The sequence below is a fragment of the Bos indicus x Bos taurus genome, chromosome 26 (assembly GCF_003369695.1).
Source record: "Bos indicus x Bos taurus breed Angus x Brahman F1 hybrid chromosome 26, Bos_hybrid_MaternalHap_v2.0, whole genome shotgun sequence".
NCBI classification, from domain to species: domain Eukaryota; kingdom Metazoa; phylum Chordata; class Mammalia; order Artiodactyla; family Bovidae; genus Bos; species Bos indicus x Bos taurus.
The window spans coordinates 16,871,159-16,895,637 of NC_040101.1; the positions used below are offsets into that span (position 1 = coordinate 16,871,159).

At 42.0% G+C, this 24,479-nt stretch overlaps 1 protein-coding gene across 21 annotated transcripts in view; it reads left to right on the forward strand.

The window, feature by feature from the left end:
* Window positions 1-24,479, forward strand: part of ABLIM1 (actin binding LIM protein 1) — a 329,063-nt gene that overhangs the window by 165,262 nt on the left and 139,322 nt on the right. For all 21 annotated transcript variants that reach the window (XM_027528374.1, XM_027528369.1, XM_027528376.1 and 18 more), the window contains one exon: window positions 3,301-3,435. In XM_027528374.1, the coding sequence (XP_027384175.1) occupies window positions 3,301-3,435 (135 nt within the window). Of the gene's footprint in view, window positions 1-3,300; window positions 3,436-24,479 lie in introns of those variants that run through there.

Below are 24,479 nucleotides of genomic sequence, written 5' to 3' on the forward strand. Positions count from 1 at the left end.
TCTTAAACTGTAGTGTGTAGAATCACCTGAGGAGCTTACTAAAATGATAGGTCTCCTGACTTTAACCCCTAGTTCAGTGGGGTTGAGGAATCTTCATTTTTATTTATTTTTTAACTTTTTATTTTATATTGGTAATAGCTGATTAACTAATGTTGTGATAGCTAATTAGCTAATTAATAGCTAATTAACAATGTTGTGATAGTTTCACGTGGACAGCAAAGGCACTCAGCCACACATAAACATGTATACGTTCTTCCCCAAACTCCCCTCCCATCCCAGCTGTCACATAACATTGAGCAGAGTTCCCTGTGCCTTTGGTAGGACCTCGTTGTCATAGTCACTAAATATGTCTGACTCTTTTGAGACCCCATGGGCTATAACCCACCAGGCTCCTCTGTCCATGGGATTTCCCAGGCAAGAATACTGGAGTGGGTTGCCAATTCCTTCTCCAAGGGATCTTCCTAACTCAGGAATGGAACCTGAGTCTCCTGCATTGCAGGTGGATTCTTTACCACTGAGCCACCTGGAAGGCAGGACTTTATACATTATCCATTTAAAATATAGCAGTGTGTACATGTCCATCCCAAGCTATCCCTTTCCCCCATCCTTCCCCGCTGGGAATTGTAAGTTGGTTTCTTTAAGGAAAATAAGTCTGTAAGTCATTTGTATCATTTCTTTTCAGATTCCACATGTAAGAGATATCATACGTTATTTCTCTTTCTCTGTCTGACTTCTTTCACTTAATATGATAATCTCCAGGCCCATTCATGATGCTGCAAATGGCATTATTTCATTCTTTCTAATGGCTGAGTAATAGTCTATTGTGTATATGTACCACATCTTTAACCATTCATCTGTTGATTGACATGGGTTGTTTCCATGTCCCACCTATTGTAAATAGTGCTGCAGTGAACACTGGGGTGCATGGAGGAATCTGCATTTTTAATACATGACACGGGGGGTTCTGTTAAAGGGGATCAGCAGCACTATCTTGAGGATCACCATCTGGGTACCATGCCCAGCAAGCAATATTTTACCATACACAGTGTATAAGCCTTTACAAGCCAAGTCCTAGTTGTAGCTTTGAAACAGCTCTTGAGCCCACCTAAATAAATTATTGCCCAACTTACAACAGTCATTGCTGGGCTTATAATAATTTCTGATTTAGACAAATGGCCCAGGAAGAACATGAGCTTGGGAGTCAGAAAGGCCTGGGTGTGGATCTTTGCGCCTCCACGTACTGTTCTTTGAGCAGGCTGCTCAGCTTCTCTGAGGCTCGGTTTCCTCATCTGTGAAATGGGAACAGTATTACCCACCTGACTGAGAGAGGGTGGTGAGGATGGAATAAAATGACACGTGTAAGCACCTCACCGACAGGGGAGCCTGGCACTTGGAGACAGATGCTGAATAAATATTATTTTCCTCCATTTGTACTGGAAGCAAGAATTTGAAACAAATACATGAAAAACCTTGCGTAAAGCAGACAGTGTTATGGGAAACTTTTTTAATGCCCAGATCAATCGGTTTTTGGCCTTACTGCACATCACTTTAGAAGTCAGTGCTTGTTTAGAGATCTTGGAAGCCTGTCCCTTCTTAATTCCTTCAGGCAGGACTGACTTCGGTTGTGAATATAGGTTTCCAGGAGAGACCCCAGCAGGGAAACGCAGGGGTATCATGATGTTGACACCTTTGCCAAACGCTTCAGGGTCCAGTGCAGAAAATTCAGATCAGGTGTTGAACCCGAAGCTACAGCTGCTCCTAGTCTCAGTCTCACAAGAAGAACCTTGTTCCTGAGAATCTAGCTAGTAATGGACTATTTGGACTGTCTTGCTCAAGCTCTTTCCAGGCGAAATGTGAACGGTACAGTGGTCCGAGAGAAACAATGAACTATTATACTTGGTGTGTTACGGAGAGCTCCTTGCTGGGAGGTGATTTCGCAGTTCAGTTTCAGCAATACCTGCCCACACCCCCCTGTCTCACCACGTCCAACCCGGTTTTACTGTTTGAAAAAAAAATGACCTTTGTTCTTTGTGCTGGTTGATTAATTTTAGGCTCACTGTTCTTATCCCCTATCATGCTCATGTCGGTACTTATGCAATACGTTTTTATATATTGCATGATTCCTCCTTCTGAGGACCCAAATCAGAAAAAGGGGAATTTACTAGCGAAAAATGCCTCTCTGAATTCTCTGGCTGAACAAACGGCAAGTTCAGTGAAGACCCTTGGGTAGCATCAAGTCACAGGTGGCCTCTTGCTGTCTTCCCTCTTGGTCCTTTGTCAGGGGAGCCTGCAATCCTGTCCTGGGGCGGGGCGGTCACAACAACTTCCATTCTCTGAAGGCTACACTCTGGAAACTGAAAGAATAATCCCTATAAACCCCATCATATGATTGTAGAGCCTGGAAAGAGCCTCAGATCCGACCCCGCTTATTTTACAGGAGAGGAGTCTGAGGTTCAGAGACGTCCACACAGTTTCTAATTGATTTTTTCTTTAATGACTACCTGCAGTGTGTACCGGGAACCGTGCGCATGATGTGTACTAAGTCACTTTAGTCATGTTCAACTCTTTGTGACCCCGTGGACTTTAGTTCACCAGGCTCCTCTGTCCATGAGATTTTTCAGGCAAGAATACTGGAGTGGGTTGCCATTTCCTTCTCCAGTGCACACAATGGGAGGCTCACAATAGACCTCCAACAGGTTCCGTGAGCTGCCAAATGAAGAGGAGGAATGACTGTCTGGTAGACGAGGAACTAGCCAGTGCCTGCTAAGAAGGAAATAAATGTTGACTGAGCCCCTTTTGTGCACGAGTGCTCTGCTGTGTTCTGAGGAGCTAGGAGAAGGGAAGAGGAGTCCCAGTGGGGAGAAACAATATATGAACTTTATTAATAACTAGTCCCCATTCTCAGGGAACTTACAGTCTGCAGTGAACTCCTGGCTCAAAGGCATTTTCTAAATCAAGATAGGTACATATCACACCATATTGAACCAAGCAAGATTATGTACTTAATGACTCAAAAATTTAATACATAGTCCTCGAGATGTTTGGGAAGAAGAGAGAAGAGTGCTGGCTCCCAGGGAAATAAGCATTTTCCCCAACAGTGGACTGTTACAGCCACAATGCTCTTTTTGCTTTGTGTATCCCCATGATTATGACATGGCGGCAGGGGCTCCATTGGTGCTTGTTGAATCAATATGTGGCTCATTTGATACTAAAATTATGGGCATGTTTATGCCCACCCACAATGACTCCTTTTGTAGGAATGCTTTCTACTCACATGGATCTTTCCTGTTTTTCTTTCAGTGGCCCACCCTCAGGACCCTCACCACCCATCAGAGAAGCCTGTCATTCACTGCCATAAATGTGGAGAGCCGTGCAAAGGGGAAGTGCTTCGGGTCCAGACCAAGCATTTCCACATCAAATGTTTCACCTGCAAAGGTAAGGCACCTCTGGCTTCCTGGAGACGTGGCGTGTCACGGTCACTGCTTGTCTTGGAGGCAGCCCCATCTCCCTAACTCCATACCAGTTGATAATTGAATGTGCTCCTAAGTCCTGAAGTTGTTCACCTTCTCTAATTCAGGAATAGACTGAAGTTAAGGGGAATACTGAGTTTGCCCCAGCCCCAAGACCAGGGGTACACAGGCCTTTGGGTGTTCACTGAGATTCCTCATCCTGAGAGGGAAGACTAACTGTGAAAGAGCAATGAAATGAAGTTTTGTGTTTTGTGCTTTATAGTTCTTTAAAAAAATTGAAAAAACATTTAAATATTATTGAAGTACATTTGATTGCCTGGAAAATTCCATGGACAGTGGAGCCTGGCAGACTACAGTCCAGGGGGTTGCAAAAGAGTTTGACATGACTTCGTGACTGAGACACGGACATGACACGGCATGTTGCTGTTCACTCACTACGTTGTGTGTGACTCTTTGCGACTCCATGGACTGCAGCGGGTCAGGTCCCTGTCCTTCACCATATCCCAAAGTTTGCTCAAAGTCATGTCCATTGAACTGGTGATGCTATCCAGCCATCTCATCCTCTGTCGCCCCCTTCTCCTCCTGCCTTCACTCTTTCCCAACATTGGAGTCTTTTCCAATGAGTCAGTTCTTTGCATCAGGGGGCCAAAGTATTGGAGTTTCAGCTTCAGCATCAGTCCTTCCAATGAATATTCAGGACTGATTTCTTTTAGAATTGACTGGTTTGGTCTCCTTGCTGTCCAAGGAACTCTCAAGGGTCCCTTTCAGACATGACATAGTTGATTTACAATGTGACGTTAATATCTGCTGTACAGCTAAATGATTCAGTTATACATTATTTGTCATCTTCTTTTCCATTCCGGTTTATCACAGGATGTTGAGTATAGTTCCCTGTGCTATACGGTAGGACCTCTTTATTTATCTGTCCTTTATGTTTCTTTTCAACTGTGATGAGGACTCTGACCCCAAAGTAACCATGTCCCAAGGCCCTTGAATGGGACCAGAGGTGACTTTCCACAATTAGAAAGAAAGCCCTAAGATACAAATGCCTGTGGAAATAAAAAGAAGAGATGGACTCTTGGATTTTGAAAGAGGAGGAAGAAAGAGGACACTGAACATCTTATAGGAGAGCTAGATAAGTATGAAGGTGGGAAAGGGTTGCAGTGGAGGAATTAGAGTTCACAGCACAAACTTAAACCAGTAAACTGTCCAGGATCAGGATTGGTGAGCAGGAGTTTTGTTGGTGAACCTCTGTTACTTCCTAAGATGTCTGGCATCTTGGAATCTACTGGTCCAAGAGTTATATATCCAATTTGTCAATGTTAATGAAATACATACTCCATGTGTCAAGGAACTCGTGGGGGTATTTCAAGAGATACTGGCTCAGATGGTAAAGAATTTGCCTGCAATGCAGGAGACCTGGGTTCAGTCCCTGGGTCAGGAAGATCCTCTGGAGTAGGAAATGGCAACCCACTCAGGTATTCTTGCCTGGAAAATTCCAGGGACAGAGGAGCCTGGTGGGTTACAGTCCATGGGGTCTCAAAGAGTCCAACACGACTGAGCGACAGAGCATGTGCACGCAGGATACTGAATAATAAATGCTGTGATGGAGAGAAATACAGGATGTAGACTGGAGGCAGGCAGATAGATCCAGAAAGGCGGTGGGTATTATGGTAGTCCAGGTGGAAGTAATGTAAGGAACATAGAACCAAGTGTGGTAGGGACTCGGGGACAGATTTTAGAGATATTTAGCCAGCTTAACCTTAACCTTACCTTGACCTAAGACATTTAACCTTAACCCAGTTAAGGTTGCTAGGATTTGATGACTGATTGGATGTGAGGAATGAAGAAAGATCCAGAGTTCCAGCTGGACTGCCTGGGTGAACATAAGGTTGCCACCAGATAAGAAAATACAGGAGCACTAGAGAGGCTATTATGAGGAGAGGGGAGGAGTTCAGTTTAGATAACACATTGAGGCTGAGCATACGTGATCCATACAACGTCTCGTAGGCTTAGCACTCAAGAGATACTGGTCTGTGTTGGGAAGAAGGATTGAAAGTGTTCGGCATCCAGATAATGGCTAAAGCTATATGATTGTGTGTGGAATTCCCCTGGGAAAGGACAGGAACTGAGTCATAACAAAGCCAGCATCTGAAGGAAGTGGAACCTGATTTCCATTTGTAACCTTGGAAAATGTACCCATCTGGTAATGAGATGAGAAAAGTGGTTTAATTACTGGGTGGATTCTATAATTAAAAGAAAAGGAGATCCCCAAAGCTTCTGCTATTTAAAGAATTTATAATAACTCAGTGGGGATAAAATGTGGCTGCAGGCTTCCGATGGAGCTGCTCTTTGTCTCCAGTACTCAGCAGCTTTGTTTTTCACTCTTGCCTATTAGCAGCAACCATTCCACTAACTTAAAGGAGGCTGTTTTGTTTTTTTTTAATGCTATATGTTCATTCAGATTTTGTTTCAGTGATATGACCATTTTTTAATGCACCACCTTGTCTATATCATGATTGTGATACATACTCTATAAGAGAATAAGAAATTAAGTAGTAAAAATTTGATGTTTAATAATTATGTATTTAATATTTAATAATTGATATATTTAAGTTAATTAGGATTATATGGTTTATCTTATTGATACGTTGTTCATTATAATTATTGTTGTTTATCTTGAGCATTTTTTTCAGGATAATGCCTTAGATCCATTTTTCTGTCAGAATGTTCTAGAGCATTTAGAAAAGACCAGGGACCAGAGGATTGAGAAGGGCTGCCTAGCCAAATATTCTGTTTTCATTAAGCCTTTCCTGAACTATCCTGTATAAGATGTCAGCTTCTCCAGATATCACATCTCTTTCCACTGTGTCTTTTTTCCTTAACATTTATTATTATTTAGCATATTTTATTCACGTGTCTCCCTCCTCCACGAGAGAGTAAGCTCCCCCTGAGGGCAGGGATTTTTGTCTGTCTTGTTTATCACTGTGTACCTGGTACCTAAAACAATGCCTGATGCATTAGGTGCCCAATGAGGGGAGAGATGACTGAACAAATGAATGAACAGTAGCCATGTATTTCTTTGGAACTTGAATATTTGTAAGTGCTTCTGATGGCATAGCTAGCCAACAAGATTTGTCAAGTGCTTACTATGATATATACCCTCACATGCTTACTAGACAGCAACATTATCTGCTGAAAAGAGTGTAAGTAAGGCTATCTGTCATTGATTACAGAGCGAGGCGTCTCTGCCTGGCAGATGGAACAGATAAGAGAACCTGTGCTAAAGGCCCCTGTCAGGCAGCACTTGGGTGAGATATCACTGCTGTTTAGACCCTTATGCCAGATTAGACCCTTAGCTTTCACTTAACCCACTAGATACAACTCACTCCATGTGGGTTATTTGGGGTTCAGGTGGACATTGATAAAGCACTAGTAAAATGGAGACAGTTTCTTATATTCCCTAAGTGCTGAGCTCCTGCTTTTAACATCTATTTAGAGAATCTGACTCACTTGGAAATTGAGTAGAAGGCAAAATAAACAGGATGCAAGAAAATGAGTCTGATACAAATGTACTCCCTTCTCACAGCAAATGAGAAACCACTTTGATGCCATCTTTTGCTGAGAAAAGGATAATCCTGTATAGCTTATCTTTTGAATTTTCTGCCATGTTAAAGTGTTACCTAGGTAAATAAATATAATTTATATTTTTAAAAAAATATTTAAGATTTTGAATTCCAAAGTGAAATAGGATAAGGACTCAGAAATTCTTCAAAATATGCTGCTTCACAGTTTTGACTTTTGTTGGGAGATGATTATCCATGGGTCTCTCGTTAGTGTGGGCACTTTTTGTTCTGCATTCTCTTTCAAGGATGTTTGTATAGTGAATATTCTCAAGACAGAGACAGCATTTCCCTCTGGACTAGAGGATGGATTTGTTTGCTGTCTAGTATAATAAAGATAATGTCTCCCGCTGGAACAAAGGTTGGATTGATTTGCTTACAGCTCATTATAAGACTGGGGTTTTCTAAACTTTAGGTTCCTTTTGTTGTTGTTTAGTTGCTCAGTCGTGTCCGACTCATTGCGACGCCATGGACTGCAGCACACCAGACTTCCCTGTCCTTCCCTATCTCCCGGAGTTTGCTTAAGCTCATATCCATTGATTCAATGATGCCATCCAACCATCTCACCCTCTGTCACCCTCTTTTCCTCATGCCCTCAATCTTTCCCATCATCAGGATCATTTCCAATGAGTCAACTCTTCGAATCAAGTGGCCAAATATCGGAGCTTCAGCATCAGGCTTTCCAATGAATATTCAGGACTGATTTTCATCTCTTTGAAGTCCAAGGGACTCTTCAAGAATCTTTCCCAGCACTACAGTTCAAAAGCATCAGTTCTTCAGCACTCAGCCTTCTTTATACTCCAACTCTCACATCCATACATGACTACTGGAAAAACCATAGCTTTGACTAGACGGACCTTTGTCAGCAAAGTAATGTCTCTGCTTTTTAATATGCTGCCTAGGTTTGTCCTAGCTTTTCTTCCAAGGTGCAAGTGACTTTTAATTTCATGGCTGCAGTCACCATCCACAGTGATTTTGGACCCCCTCAAAGTAAAGTCTGTCACTGTTTCCATTGTTTCCCCATCTATTTGCCATGAAGTGATAGGACCAGATGCCATGATCTTAGTTTTCTGAATGTTGAGTTTTAAGCCAACTTTTTCACTCTGCTCTTTCACTTTCATCAAGAGGCTCTTTAGTTCCTCTTCCCTTTCTGTTCCTTTCACCACCATAAGGGTGGTATCATCTGCATATCTGAGGTTGTTGATATTTCTCCCAGCAATCTTGATTCCAGCTTGTGTTTCATCCAGTCCAGTGTTTCTCATGATGTACTTTGCATATAATTTAAATAAGCAGGGTGACAATATACAGCCTTGATGTACTCCTTTCCCAATTTGGAACCAGTTTGTTGTTTCATGTCCAGTTCTAACTGTTGCTTCTTGATCTGCATACAGGTTTCTCAGGAGGCAGATAAGGTGGTCTGGTATTCCCATCTCTTTAAGAATTTTCCACAGTTTGTTGTGATCCACACAGTGAAAGGCTTTAGCATAGTCAGGTTCCTTGGTGGGACACAAACCCACTGCACGTGGAGCATCCTGGTGACCTGCTTCTCTCGCCTCTGCGCGATGTAGCATGGTCATGAGGAATGCATAACAAATATGCAGCTCATGTTACCTGCCCTGAGTCAGTCTTTTGCTCTGACCCAGGAGTTTCATGTCTTCTGCCAGCATCCATGAAACCAGGGCAGGCTAACTTGCCAGCTTGCAGGTAAAACCTCCAATTCTTTATAGTTCTTGAGAATTCTCAGTTTCATGTCCGTGAAAGCTTTTACACATTAATGTATTTAGGGTTTTTTAAAAGTGATGTATATAAGTTACTCTCAAGTGGCTCAGGAAAAAAACCTGTGTGTATGCATCTCTCTCTGTATATATGTATATGTATAAAAATATCTATTATATGTAATAGATATTTTCTGTTTCATAAAAACATAGCTATTATCTACATAAAGATCGCTAGAGATTATAAATGCAGATCTACACATAACCACGTTTGCTTCATCATGCGTTCTCCCTATCTACAGAGAGAAAGAGAGAGAGCATATGGTAAAGCAAGTGAGGTAATTTGTTAAAGAAATCAGCAAATCGTACAACTGTTCTTCGTATTATTCTTATTCCTGCAACTCTTCTTAGGTTTGATATTATTTTTAAATAAAAAATTGAAAGGATAAAAAAAAATAAATGTATTTTTTTAAATGTTATTTTTGGCTTCCTTGGGTCTTTGTTGCTGGGTGTGTGCTCTTTGTCTAATTGGGACCAGTGGGGGCTACTCTGTAGTTGTAGCACTAGGGCTTCTCACAGCGGTGGCTTCTCTTTTTGTGGCTTGAGGGCTCTAGAGCTTAGACTCAGTAGTTGTGGCACACGGGCTTAGTTGCCCCGTGGCATGTAGGATCCTTCCAGACCAGGGATTGAACCTGTGTCCCCTGCTCGATGGGCAGATTCTCAACCATTAGAGCACCAGGGAAGTCCAATGATAGCTTATATTTTGAGAAAGGGAATGCTGAATTTCTCCTAGCTTAATCAAGGAAGAGCACATCTTCTAAGAAAAATGATTTATCTAGCAAAGGTTATAGGAATGTTTATATCATAGAGCAGGGGAGAAAACTGAAATGTTCCTCAAACATTTTTAAAGCAAGCATTGACCCTATCCTATCGCTGGTTCTTTTCACATCATGACCCTGAAACCTTGAAGTGCCACATGCTCAGACCTCATCTGCATCTCTGCTTTCTAGTGACTTCATCCAGTCTCATAGTTTAGAAGTACCATATGTGCCCTGAAAATACCAGCTCCAAAGTTCTGCCCTGTGGTTCAAACTGGTGTCTTCAAAAGCCTTCTCAGCATCTCCAGTTGGCCTCTCAAACCTAACTAGTAATGGGTTATTTGGTTACTAGCACCATCCCCACTCCCTCTCCAGTCTTTTCATTTGAGCCATTGTCAAGACCTTCCTCCCAGTTGCGTGCATGCTGAGTTGCTTCAGTCGTGTCTGATTCTTTGCAACCTTATGGACTGTAGCCTGCCAGGCTCCTCTGTCCATGGGGATTCTCCAGGCAAGAATACTGGAGTGGGTTGCCAGGCCCTCCTCCAGGGGATCTTCCCGGTTGCTTAGGCTGAGAACTTTAGAGTTATTTTGACTTCTCTTTTTCTTTCACATGGCACAAATATTCCACCAACAAGTCCCTTCAGCCCTATATTCATAAAAAATCTGGCCATTTACACCATCCCAAAGATAATGCTCCAGCTCCAAGCTGCCACCATATCTTGCCTGGATTAATAATGGTGTCAGGCCTCCTGGCATCTGCCTTTACCCCTACTGCAGATTGTTCTTAATGCAGTAGCCAAGGTGATCTTTAAAAATAAAGCCAGATTCTGTCACCTTTTCCAAAGGATTCCTTCATCTTTCAGAATTAAGTCCAAAAACCTTAATGTGACCTCCAAAGCCCCTCCCCATTGTTACTCCCTGTCCTCATCTCCCACCACTTTCTCTCTGGCTCACTCTGCTGAGTAACCCTGGCCTGCTTGATCATTCTTAAACCGAGCATTGAACAGCCTCCGGACCTTTCCACTTCCTGTTCCTTTTGCTTGATGAGCTTTTTATCTAGCTATGTGCCTGGTGTCCTCCCCAACTTACTTGGGGTCTCTTCTCAAATGTCATTTATCATTGAGATCATCTTTGACACTATCTGTCATGTATAGATGTGTATATGTGTATCTGTGTGTGTTTACATATATATGTATTTATATACGGTTTAAGTTATGTAGTGTTTATTTGTTGCCTGTCTCCCTCTGCTAGGCACCAACAGGGTTTGTATAGCAGCCTTTAGGAGAAAACCTAGCTTACATTAAGCACTCAATAATAATTGTTGAATGAGTGAATGAAATGTTTATCATTGATTGATACTAATTACAGATTATTATTTCCAAATTATTAAATCCGGGTCACCCAGACTTGACTTCAATCAATGTCTTTTTAAGTGTGGGAAGGAGAAAATTATTTTTGGTTCAGACACAGCATTTCTCTCACACAGTGAAGAACTATTCTTTCTCATTCCTTTTTCCAACCTTCTAATTTCATGAAGCGGAAGATCTTTATAACAAAGAGAGAATAGCTGTCAGCCCCAGGGCCTTGGTCAGGAAATGATATTAAAGCTCAAACTGAATTGCATTATTTAATTATTTACTTCTATAGATACTTTATGTAGAGGGGAAGTGGCCCTGGAAGTTTTGATTTATGGTTTTTGCCTTTGAAAATAATTATAGTTATTAAGAGAGCGCTGAAGGTTTTAAAAGTCATGGGCTTATCCGGTGGCTCAGTGGTGAAGAACCGGATGCCAGTGCAGGAGATGCAGGTTCTATGCCTGGGTCAGGAAGATCCCCTGGAAAAGGAAATGGCAACCCACTCCAGTATTCTTGCCTGGGAAATCTCATGGACAGAAAGGGCCTGGCAGGCTACAATCTATGGGGTTGAGCGACCAAACAACAATTGCCATCATCACCTAAATCCTTTTGGAACATTGTTTTGTCACAAGAGTTGGACATGACTTAGTGACTAAATAACAGCAAAGGAAACAGAATAGATAGTTCAAAAACTATGACCAAATTAAAAAATAGTGAAGGTGGTAACATGAGTGAAATTGGAAAAGTTTGGGGAACACTGATTCTGGTAGTGGGCTTGGATTGCATCTGAAGTGATGAGGCTGTTTTTAGTGTGGTCTTGGGACTCAAATGTTATACCATATTATAATCATGCCATTTACTGAATAAGAAAAACTTGTTCAGTCACTAAGTCATGTCCAATTCTTTGAGACCCCATAGACTGCGGCATGCCAGGCTTCTCTGTCCTTCGCAATCTCCTGGAGTTTGCTCAAATTCACGTCCATTGAGCTGGTGATGCTGTCTAACCATCTCATCCTCTGTCACTCCCTTCTTCTTTTGCCTTCAAGAAGAAAAACTGGACTTAGGTAAATGTAGTTCAACTTTTGAACTTTTATGGTGAGATTTGCCTGCCACTAATTAGATTGAATTAGTAAATTTTGGTTGCAGTTTGGAAAGTATCCTGTAAGAATTGACTCGACCTTGGTCATTTCTTTTTCTTTGATTTAATCTGAGAAGGGAATTGATAGTGCCTAGAAAGGTATTGGGCTTCCTTGGTGGCTCAGACAGTAAAGAATCTGCCTGCAATGCAGGAGACCTGAGTTCGATCTTTGTGTTGGGAAGATCCACTGGAGGATAGCATGGCAACCCACTCCAGTATTCTTGCCTGGAGATCCCCATGGACAGAGGAGCCTCTCAGGCTACAGTCCTTGGGGTCGCAAAGAGTCAGACATCACTGAGTGACTAAGCACACACACCAGAGAGATATTATCTACTGAGTGAAAGCTAGAGAGAAAAAGCAGGATTCCTTTTGGAATTCTTCCTTGGTTGATAACCAATTCCCAAATGAGATAAGTGCCCTGAAACCTTCTAATCCACATTAAACCCAAGCAGAGAGATTTGAGTCATCTTTCTCCATGATGGAAGTGACATTTGTGAGGTGACTTCAAGCGTCCTCTGTGATTCAAATTTGTCCTTAGCCTTTCCCTGTAGGTCCCCACAGGGTTCCCATCATCTGCCTTGAATAGCCCGTGCAGGGCAACTGAGTGGGTCCTATTTTCCCTCCAGGAAAGAGTGTTTACAGTGGACCTAAGAGCCAGTAATTGCTTTTCTGCTGTGCCTGGAAGCTTCTAAAACTCTGAGTTTCTCTATATTCATTGAACCTTTAGTGAGAAGTAGGGAGAATCTCCTGCAATGTATTAATTATCAGGAGGTATGTGTATGGTACGCAGCTACCTGGAGAGGCGTTAAACTTATAAAAGCACTTAGGCATTAAACTTATAAAAGCGTTAAACATATAAAAGCAGAGTTGAGTAAGTGTGGTCCAAGGAGCACCTACCAGAGTAGCTCTGATGCTGGTGAATGATTCCGTTTCCTGGTCTCACCCCAGTATCCCTGATCAGCATGTTGGTGATCAGGGTCTAGCATTTTCAACCAGCTCACCAAATTTGATGACCACTGCTTTGTTGCACGTGGGCTTGGAATTGGGGGTGTGATGACGGGCAGGGGGAGGAGTATATTAGTAGCCTGTGGGGAACCATCCAGATAAGGATTCTCTGGTCATGGTCCTTCACAGCCTATGAAGTTCCCAGGAATTGGGCTTTTCTTTAGAGCAGCTTCATTTAGGTATGAAGTGCTCCACTAAAAAGTAGATATAAAAATGTATGTTCTAAACATACCTGACTAGTAATATGGAGATGGAAAAAGTCATGGTATTGAGCTATGTCGTAGAAATTCTGAATGGGGCAAAAGAAGCAAGGGTCTAGAATTCCCTGTTGCACAGTTTGCCAGCACCCACAAGTGCAAAGCAGAAGACCGAAGTCAAATGATATGAATAATGAAAACCCTGGCTAACCTCTAGGGTGTGCTATAAATTCTGAGGATAAATGGTAACATTTGTTTATTCAACAAATATTTTTTTCAAGTGCCACGATACTCAAGAATAAGTCATACACATCAAGCTATATGTATAAGTTAGACATGATCCCTGCCTTCATAGAGATATATCATAGACTGCTTGTGTTCCCCCTCAAATTTGTATTTTGAAACCTAATCCCTAATGGTATTAGGAAGTATGGCCTTTGGGAAGTGATATATCATGAAGGTGGAGCCCTTGTGAATGGGGTTAGTGCTTTTTCAAGAGACCCCAAAAGCTCCCTCATCCCTTGTGCCACAAGGGAACCCAGTGAGAAGACTGCTCTCTGAACCAAGAAGCAGGGTTACAGCCATGCCACCCTCAATGTACCCGATCTCATCTGAACCAAGAAGCAGGCGCTCACCAGACACTGAATCAGCTTGCAGCTTCATCTTAGACTTCACAATCCCTAGAACTGTGAAAAATAAATTTCTATTGTTTATAAACCACCCAGTCTGTGGTATTTTGTTACAGCAGCCTGAATGCATTAAGACAGGATATTAATCAGACAATGAAATAATCATATGAAATCACTGTGACTTACCAACTGTCATTGGTGCAATAAAGGGAAAATAAAAAGATCTGCCCCAGTGAAAATGAGCTTGTAACAGAAGGATCTCTCAGTGTGTTTGTTGGGGGGAGATGGACAGGTGGTCAGGAAATGATTCCCTATCCCACCTCCACCTCTCTGGGAATAGAGGGCAGCTCAAACTTCTATTCTGTAAAGGATGAAAATATAATAACTACTTAATTTCTCCTTGTATGAAAAGTCAACTAAATGGACTTCATTATTCCTAAGAGCAGATTTATATTCTTTTCTTACTAAAAGTCACTTAATGTTTTTGCATAAATCAACCTGGGAATATGGACAATTGATGACCTTCAAATGTTTACCATGTGAAATGTCTATAGAGCATCTGTCATCTCTCCTTTCACCATGGTAGGCTATGGAGGCTTGAAAGATATATATATATATATAACATGGTATCTACCCCTGAAGAGCATGTGATCTGCTGGCAAGCCTGTGCTTACCGGAGGAGCCATGGCTAGTAGCAGGATGGTGCCGGTGAGTGGTCCAGAGCACAGGCGCAGCGAGTCTGAGGCTGCAGAGAACACGTAGAGCTGAATGGTCTGGGGATGTTACCAAGAAGGGGGCAAGGTAGATAAAGCACAGATGCTCAATAAAAACATAATAAACCTTCCCAGGACTGAAAAGAGGACGCTAGTTGTGGTCAGGGGTCGGGGCTGCCTTATTCAAAGCGGTAGAGACAGGGATATAGCTGGAGTTGACACTGGCCTTCATTTGGGCAAGCAAGTTTCTTGCCAGAAATGAGTGGAGCCATAACATTCCTACTGGCATTTGAAGGATGGCATTTTAAACATTCATTAGAGTAACTTTGTTTTATTTCAGAAATGGAACTAATGTTATATGTTATTTATAGCCACATAGTTTTAGAAAGATTTCTGAACATTGGATAATGTCTGTGGAAATTTTTAAAAATCAGATCATGTGAGCTCGTCTCTCCAAATAGCATTGGCAGAAATCCTTGTACAGAATTATGTCTTAATAGAGACTGTGCCACTTTGCAATATGAGTCTTAACTGTGTGTTAGACTTTAATAGTTAAAGGGTGTCAAAAATGCTATCTTTTGACAGCTTCTAAAAGTCCGTTATCCTCTGTAACATTCAATCTATGAAGGTAGCCCATGAACATCAAAATTATTTTTAGTGTTTATCTAAAACTATTAGAAAATTCAGGTTACAGCTTCCACTATGCCAATGAATTACAATTTACCTTTCAAGAATTAAAGATTGGGTTCTGTGAAAGGGCTTGGGAAAAACCATACCAGTTTTGTCATCCTAGGGTTTATAGGATGTTTACCAGATCAGGTCATTCTACATAGAATATGTGTATTTATAAAATGCAAGGATTTTGCGGAGTAAAATGAATGAAAATTGAGGGGTGGGTGAGTTGAATATACAGATTAAGAGTTTTCTGTGTTTAGATAGTTTTTTAAAAGTAAAACTGTATTACATAATGTATATGCTATAAGAACTAACTCTTTATGTTTATATCTTATTTCCAAAATGGAACTTTAGGTGTTGGTAAAATAATAAATTTGATGTTTTTTTTCATTGCACCGTAATCCCTGTGATTTGATGTAGGTGTACAGGTCAGGAAAGTCACATTATCACCTTGTCTATATTCAAAAAGATAAGTCCCCTTCTGTCCTGAATGGAAAAGCCATTTATTCTACCATAAATAGCTTCCCTGGTGGCTCAAACGGTAAAAAAAAAAAAAAGAAAAATCTGCCTGCAATGCGGGAGACCCAGGTTCGATGCCTGGGTCGGGAAGATCCCCTAGAGAAGAGCATGGCAACCCACTCCAGTATTCTTGCCTGGGGAACTCTGTGGACAGAGGAGCCTGGCAGGCTACAGTCCATGGGGTCGCAAAGAGTCAGACACGCAAAGAGCAACTAACATCTCACCTCACCTGCCATAAATATTTTTAATCATAGATGTAAGATAGTGTCTTTCAGGAGCTTGTTCTCATTTGTAATCACCTCTATAGTGATAGCTATAAGCTTATCTAACCTACATCTCCTCATACATGTAAAGCAAACGTTCCCCGTTTCTCCTTTAGACGGAAAAGAGCTGATTACTGATTTCCTTAAAATAACCTGCCATACACTTAAAGACCATTATTACTCTGCCTTCTTTTTCTTTGGTATAATCCCAATTCCATCTACTTTTTCCCCCCTCAGATGTTCTCTCTTAGAGACAGGATTACTCTTGTTGCTACCCTGTAATCTCATTCTAGTTTCTTCTCATGCACCTCAAATCATGGAGCACTTAACCAGCTGCAGTCTTATTCTCTGTGATCAAGACCTTTTTGGTTATTACTGAGCACAAAGCAGAGCATAGTCTGACCCTACACTTGCGAATTAAAATGATCACTAGAGTTGTTTTGAGTTGTAGTCAATTTCAATTGTGAAGGAAGAGTCTTAGGAGATTGAAGAAGTTGAGAGAGGGTAGAGTTGCTACCTTGGCACCACTATCTTGATGCCAATTAGGTACTTTCAGAAGCAAAGGCAGGATTACTGGCTCTCTTTATGCTGTGCCAGAGCAACTTGGCTCCACCCACACAGTCCGGATGCCAGCCTGGTTTAAAGCGGTATGAATAGGTGGAAAGGGACAATAATAAGTTTCCATCTCTCTAAGTATCATGATAAGAAGTGGGTTTTGCCTTCAATAAGTTTGCAACTGAGATAAGGAGAAAATCCTGGTGGCAGTATAAGGTAACACAGATTAAGAATCAAATGTTAATCATTGTTCAGAGCCTTGAGAAAGCAGAGCCAGACAGGACTGGAAGAAGCCAGCAGCTTCATCACAAGGTCGAACCTGAGTGGGGCCAGGGAGGCTGGTTGGGGTTGTCATGGGCACTGGCAGGAGGTGGGAGGAGGTGTCTATCGGGCATGGGGGATGGGAGGGTCAGTTTGGCTGGAATAAAGCACTGATGGTCAGGAAGAGTCAGATGAATGTTTGGTAGATGCCAGAACCTTCGATGCAAGATCAAAGTGAAGAAGGAGGGCGTTTACCATGTTAATTTAGAGGATGTGAGCAGGATAGATTGAGTGAGAAGCCAGATAGATTCAGGAGAAGCCAGAGAAAAAGAGCCCATTAAGAGGGTTAATAAACCCCATGCTAATTACTTATTGTGGTTGCTGGTAAAAGTAGCAATGCATCCTTACCTTTTTCTATTTCCTAGAGGGTCAGCTTATAGACACACAGAACTCTCACTGAGGCTGTGTCCTTGGGGTCTGGGAGCTTGTTAAAGGCAAAGATTCATGACCCAACTTTTTCTGGGGACCGAACAGGGAAAGGGAAAGGACAGAATATAGACCTGAAAATTTACCTGTGGGCCCAGAATTCCAATGAGTGGCTTACCTGAGGTAGTTTTACCTGGGATAAGCAAGGTCCTATTAAATCTGGCCAGCCTTTCATTTCTTCCTTGTGTATATTTTCAGCATTTATACATGGTACTTCCTGCTTATTAAGTAATCTATGCTATCAGAGAAGACTTTGATACTTGTTTTGTGTTATGGACCCAAACAAAAACAAAATAATACGTTGAGTGAGAGGTATTATTCTGGATGATATCTTTGTTACTTGAGCTGGTTATAATTAATGTCATTTGCACATGAATTTCTACGACAAGCATTAAAAATAAACTTACTATGTAGTCGAAGATTTTATTAATAAAAGAGGGTCCTACTGATTCCTTTTCAATCAAATCTCTTTAGTTATTATTGTAAATTCAAGCTCTGATTAATACCACACCTCAAATGCCTGACCTTGGGGTCTCATTTTGTCATCTAGTTGGACTCCTAACTATCTTCTTTCCCAGAAAAACCATAGATTTTGAGGCACATTTAGAAATGAGTGTGAAAAGCTCTTTAAATACGTTTTGCGGCTTAGTATTTGCTTCCAGGATGATGCATTAGCTAATAGTTATTTTTGGTGGAAGCTGCCCCCTCTTATTATTGTTTATGAGTCTCTGTTCAGCTATTTTGGGCTCTGGGCTACAGCATGTCATACTTTGGAGCTACAGTGCATGGTACTTTGAAACACACTGCTCTGGATTTCAGGGCAAAGTCTGATTCAGTGAGACCCCACACCGTAAGGCAGCATTGGAGGGGGCTTGAGAGGATGCTATGTCAAAGTCTACCTTTGGATTTGCTATGAAGAAAGGGTTTGAGGAGATGAATAGAATGACATCTTAGGTGAAATAATCTTTTTTAAAAATTTAGCTTGAGTAGGAGATGGAGGAAGAGTATGGTGCAAATCCACTTGTGAGGAGTTTGAGAATTCCGTACCCTCTGTCTATCCCACCCCCCTGCTCCTGCACAGGGCAGCCTAGGAGGAGGCAGTGCTGGCCCAGGGGACGAGGAGCAGAGTTTTCGCCTGTAAAGTAGAACTTCTAGAGCACAGAGTCCTTTTAGGATGTGGAGAAAGGGAACCTTTGTACGCCGTTGATGGGAATGTACACTGTGTGACTACTATGGAAAATAATATGGAGATTCCTCAAAAAATTAACAATAGATCTACCATACAATCCAGTAATCCTATTCCTGGGTATTTATCGAAAGAAACAAACACACTAATTAGAAAAGATACATGAACCCATAACTGAATCACTTTGCTGTATAGCAATAATTAACACAGTGTCGTAAATCAACTATACTCCAATTAAAAAAAGAAAAGATACATGTACCCTTTTCATTGCAGCAGCATTTACAGTAGCCAAGATATAGAAGTAACCTAAATGCCCATTAATAGATAAATGGATAAGGAAGGCGTGGTATATATATGTACAGTGGAATATTACTTGTCCATAAAAAGACTGAAATCTTGCCATTTGCGACAATGTGAATGGACTTTGAGAGCATTATGCTGAGCAGAATAAGTCAGAGGAAACAGACATTGTATGACTCCACTTTTACATGGACTCTAAAAACAAAACAAATGAACAAATAGCAGATAACAAAACAGAAATAGTCATAAATAGATACAGAGAACAAACAGGTGGTTGCTAGTGGGGAGGGTTGAAGGGGAGAAGATAAATAGGTGAAGGAGATTGAGTTACAGACTTCCAGTTGCGAAATAAATGAGTCACCAGTATGAAATGTATAGTGTGGGGAATATAGTCAAAAATTATGTAATATGTTTGTGTGGTGACAGCTTGTAACTAGACTTACTGTGATGATTGTTTTGAAATGTGTAGAAGTATCGAATCGCAGTGTTGTGTACCAGGAACTAAGATAGTGTTGTAAGTCAGTTGTGCTTCAGAAACAAACACATTCATAGAGAAAGAGATCAGGTTTGTGGTTACGAGAGGGGAGGGGAGGGGTGGGGGTGGGGGGAAATTGGACAAAGGCACTCAAAAGGTGCAGACTCTCAGTTATAACACAAATACTAGTGATGCAATGTCGGAGAAGGCAATGGCACCCCACTCCAGTACTCTTGCCTGGAAAATCGCATGGACGGAGGAGCCTGGTAGGCTGCAGTCCATGGGGTCGCTAAGAGCCGGACACGACTGAGCGACTTCACTTTCCCTTTTCATTTTCATGCATTGGAGAAGGAAATGGCAACCCTCTCCAGTGTTCTTGCCTGGAGAATCCCAGGGACGGGGGAGCCTGGTGGGCTGCCGTCTATGGGGTCGCACAGAGTCGGACACGACTGAAGTGACTTAGCAGCAGCAGTGATGCAATGTACGTGCGTGCATGCTTGCTCAGTTACTAAGTCATGCCCAACTCTGTGTGACCCCGTGGACTATAGCCCACCAAGCTTCTCTGTCCATGGGATTTCCCAGGCAAGAATGCTGGAGTGGGTTGCCATTTCCTTCTCCAGGGGATCTTCCCAACCCAGGGATCAAACCCACATCTCCTGCATTAGCAGGTGGATCTTTACTGCTGAATAATAAGGGAAGCCCAGTGATGTAATATAACATTGATAAATATAATCAACATGGCTGTGTGTTGCATATGAAAGTTGTTAAAACAGTAAAGAGTTCTCATCTCAAGAAAAAAATGTCTTTCTTTAATTTTATATCTATGTAAGATATAGGATGTTCACTAAACTTATTGTGATAGACATTTCATGATGTACGTCAGTCAAATCACTATGCTGTACACCTTAAACTTATATAGTGGAGTGTGTGAACTGTATCAATAAAACTGAAAGAAAAAATAAAAAAGATAATGTAAAAAATAAGAAAGAAGAGAGAGAGAGAGAGGGAAGGGGGGAGGAAGGAAGGTAGGGGCAGAAAGCACATGGTCCTTAACGCCTGAAATGAGCGGGTGAAACCCAGGTCCTGGCATGCAGGGCCTCCACTTCCCTGGGGCAGATTCAGAAGAGCTGTGATGAGCTGACCGGCTGGCAAAGTGCCAAACCACAAAGCCAGCGTCTGCCCTACAAAAGACAAGAAAGAACCCACCTTAGGCTCCTGGCCCCCAGCAAGAATTCTTAACGTTGCTCAAAGCTAAATTGAAAACGATCACATGGAGTTGACATCCCTCCCTCTCTCACTCATGGATTAAAACGACAATGAGACCAGCAGAGATGTCCAATCTCCTGATCTAGATGAAGATGTCTCGTGTTTTACCTCCAAGCAACCTTTAGGTGGAGTTTGAAATATTACCTATGCTCCTAAATTTCTGGCAGTATGAACTAGTTGACAGACAGAATGTCTCTGAAATGAGTTTTGTTGCAACCTAAAATGTAACTAGTTTGGTCCTCCCAGCCGCTGCCCCTGGTCTCGGGTGTGGGGTAGCTCCTCTCGGCCATCGCCCCTGACCTCGAACGTGAACCGTGAACTTCCTGATGTTCAAGCTGGTTTTAGAAAAGGCAGAGGAACCAGAGATCAATTGCCAACATCTGCTGGATCATGGAAAAAGCAAGAGAGTTCCAGAAAAGCATCTATTTCTGCTTTATTGACTATGCCAAAGCCTTTGACTGTGTGGCTCACAATAAACTGTGGAAAATTCTGAAAGAGATGGGAATACCAGACCACCTGACCTGCCTGTTGAGAAATCTGTATGCAGGTCAGGAAGCAACAGTTAGAACTGGACATGGAACAACAGACTGGTTCCAAATAGGAAAAGGAGTCTGTCAAGGCTGTATATTGTCACCCTGCTTATTTAACTTATATGCAGAGTACATCATGAGAAACACTGGGCTGGACGAAACACAAGCTGAAATCAAGATTGCCGGGAGAAATATCAATAACCTCAGATATGCAGATGACACCACCCTTATGGCAGAAAGTGAAGAGGAACTAAAAAGCCTCTTGATGAAAGTGAAAGTGGAGAGTGAAAAAGTTGGCTTAAAACTCAACATTCAGAAAACGAAGATCATGGCATCCGGTCCCACCACTTCATGGGAAATAGATGGGGAAACAGTGGAAACAGTGTCAGACTTTATTTTTCTGGGCTCCAAAATCACTGCAGATGGTGACTGCAGCCATGAAATTACTTACTTCCGCTTACTCCTCGGAAGGAAAGTTATGACCAACCTAGATAGCATATTCAAAAGCAGAGACATTACTTTGCCAACAAAGGTCCATCTAGTCAAGGCTATGGTTTTTCCTGTGGTCATGTATGGATGTGAGAGTTGGACTGTGAGGAAGGCTGAGCGCCGAAGAATTGACGCTTTTGAACTGTGGTGTTGGAGAAGACTCTTGAGAGTCCCTTGGACTGCAAGGACATCCAACCAGTCCATTCTGAAGGAGATCAGCCCTGGGATTTCTTTGGAAGGAATGATGCTAAAGCTGAAACTCCAGTACTTTGGCCACCTCACTCGAAGAGTTGACTCATTGGAAAAGACTCTGATGCTGGGAGGGATTGGGGGCAGGAGGAGAAGGGGACGACAGAGGATGAGATGGCTGGATGGCATTTCTAACTCGATGGATGTGAGTGTGAGTGAACTCCGGGAGTTGGTGATGGACAGGGAGGCCTGGCGTGCTGCGATTCATGGGGTCGCAGAGTCGGACACGACTGAGCGACTGAACTGAAAATGTAACTTCTGTTTTTAGAAAGTTGAAGAAATAATTGCTACTACAACCCTGTTCGTGCCACTAAAACACGACACTGTTTTCCCCCTTAATCTGACACCTCCGTGCTTGGTGCACTTCCTGTTCTGTGGTATTTTTACAACACAGGCAAGCTCCTGTTAAGTTTTCTTTTTTTAACATGTAAGATTTTTAAATGTGCTGTTATTAATTTCACAACTTTCATATTAAATTGTTTTGATGTACATGTTCCTAGTTAAATACTTAATGGTATTCACTGGTATGTAGAGAGTGAATTCAAGAGTGTAACTTTTATGAGACATATGACTGTTTGTGGCCATGCTTTAGTGGTAACAGAGGAGGCAAGATTCAGGCAGGCCTTGAGTGGGACATGTTTTAAATAATTGATCATCAAGAAGAAAGCAATTAATTCTCTTTCATTGGCAGCTCTTTAAAAAAAAAAAAAAAAAATGAAAGGAATCTATTCTTTTCCCTGGGCGTTTGTTAACTTTTAATCAAAGGAGAGACAAATAGAGATCCAAAAGTAAAAACCTAAAGATAGCCTACTGAAGTTCGACCTAATTGGGATTGTGTGGTCATTTGAGTGGGAAGTTTTGAAGTTTTGCTTTGTGCCACCAGTTAAAAGCATTTGCTAAGTCATTAATATAAACAGACTGAACTTTAAAAACATTTTTTTACAGTGATTTTTATTTTTAAACTCTAGTTAAAAAATTTGTTTTTTAATTTATTTTTGGCCGTGCTGGGTCTTCAGTGCTGCATGGGCTACTGGTTGCGGTGCTCAGGCTTCTCATTGCGGTGTCTTCTCCTGTTGAGGAGCACAGGCTCTAGGAGCTGTGGTTCTCAGTCTCAACAGCTGTGGCACATGGGGCTTAGTTGCTCCTCAGTGTGTGGAATTTTCCTGAATCAGGGATCAAACCCGTGTCTCTTGCATTAGAAGGAGAATTCTTTACCACTGAGCCACCAGGGAAGCACCCCTCCCACCTTTTAACATTTTTATGATTCACCTTTAGATATTTTTGGTTAACTTTTGGTTTTCATTTTTGGTTAATTACACTTTGTCAAAGTGTAATTTTCAAAAAAGTTAAATATATGACTCTCACACCAGTATCGGAGAAGGCAGTGGCACCCCACTCCAGTACTTTTGCCTAGAAAATCCCATGGATGGAGGAGCCTGATAGGCTGCAGTCCATGGGGTCTCGAAGAGTCGGACACCACTGAGTGACTTCATATTCACTTTTCACTTTCATGCATTGGAGAAGGAAATGGCAACCCACTCCAGTGTTCTTGCCTGGAGAATCCCAGGGACGGGGGAGCCTGGTGGGCTGCTGTCTATGGGGTCGCACAGATTCGGACACAACTGAAGCGACTTAGCAGCAGCAGCAGTAGGACACCAATATAGAATGAACGTTAACCAGAGATTTAGTCAACTCATTAATGAGGGAACTAGTAGAATGTAAAGCCAACTCAAAGGAGAACCAAAGGAATGGGTTTAAAGGTGTTCAAGAAAGGATGTCAGGGACTTCTCTAGCGATTCAGTGGTTAAAGATCTGTGCTTCCAATGCAGGGTATGTGGGTTCGATCCCTGCGGGAACTAAGATCCCATATGCTGTGCAATGTGGCCAAAAGAGAAAAGAAAAACAAAGGATGTAGGATAAGATGCCAGGGTTAAATATAAAACTGATCAGCAGCCTAACAGGGAGCTGATAGTAAACCTGGACTGAAATCGTCTGCACGTCTATTGGACAAGAACCTACAAGTTACAGTTAACTTTCAAAGTCTGGGCTTTTGATTAGTAGTAAAATGAAAGTGAAAGTCACTCAGTCGTGTCCGACTCTTTTTGACCCCATGGACTATACAGTCCATGAAATTCTCCAGGCCAGAATACTGGAGTGGGCAGCCTCTCCCTTCTCCAGGGGATCTTTCCAACCCACGGATTGAACCCAGGTAAAGATCTTGTCAAACACAGATCCAGTGCCTTGGGTCACGAAATAGTTCTGTGTGAGCTCTTAGAATTCCAGCATGACCCTGGAGAACATGCTTCTTTCCTCCACCTTTCGGACATGTTTTTGATAATTTTTCTTAACATAAAGTGAGTTTCTCCTTAGATGAGACACCAAGGGCAGTCAAATTCATAGAGATAGAAGCTAGAGTGGCAGTTTCCAGGGGCCTGGGGGAGGGAGGGAGACTAGGGAGGTGCTGTTCTATGGGTCTAGAGTTTCAGTTTTGCAGGATGAAAGATGTCCTGTGGATACATGGGGATGGTGCTGCCCAGCCAGGTGAATGTGCTGTCACTGAAC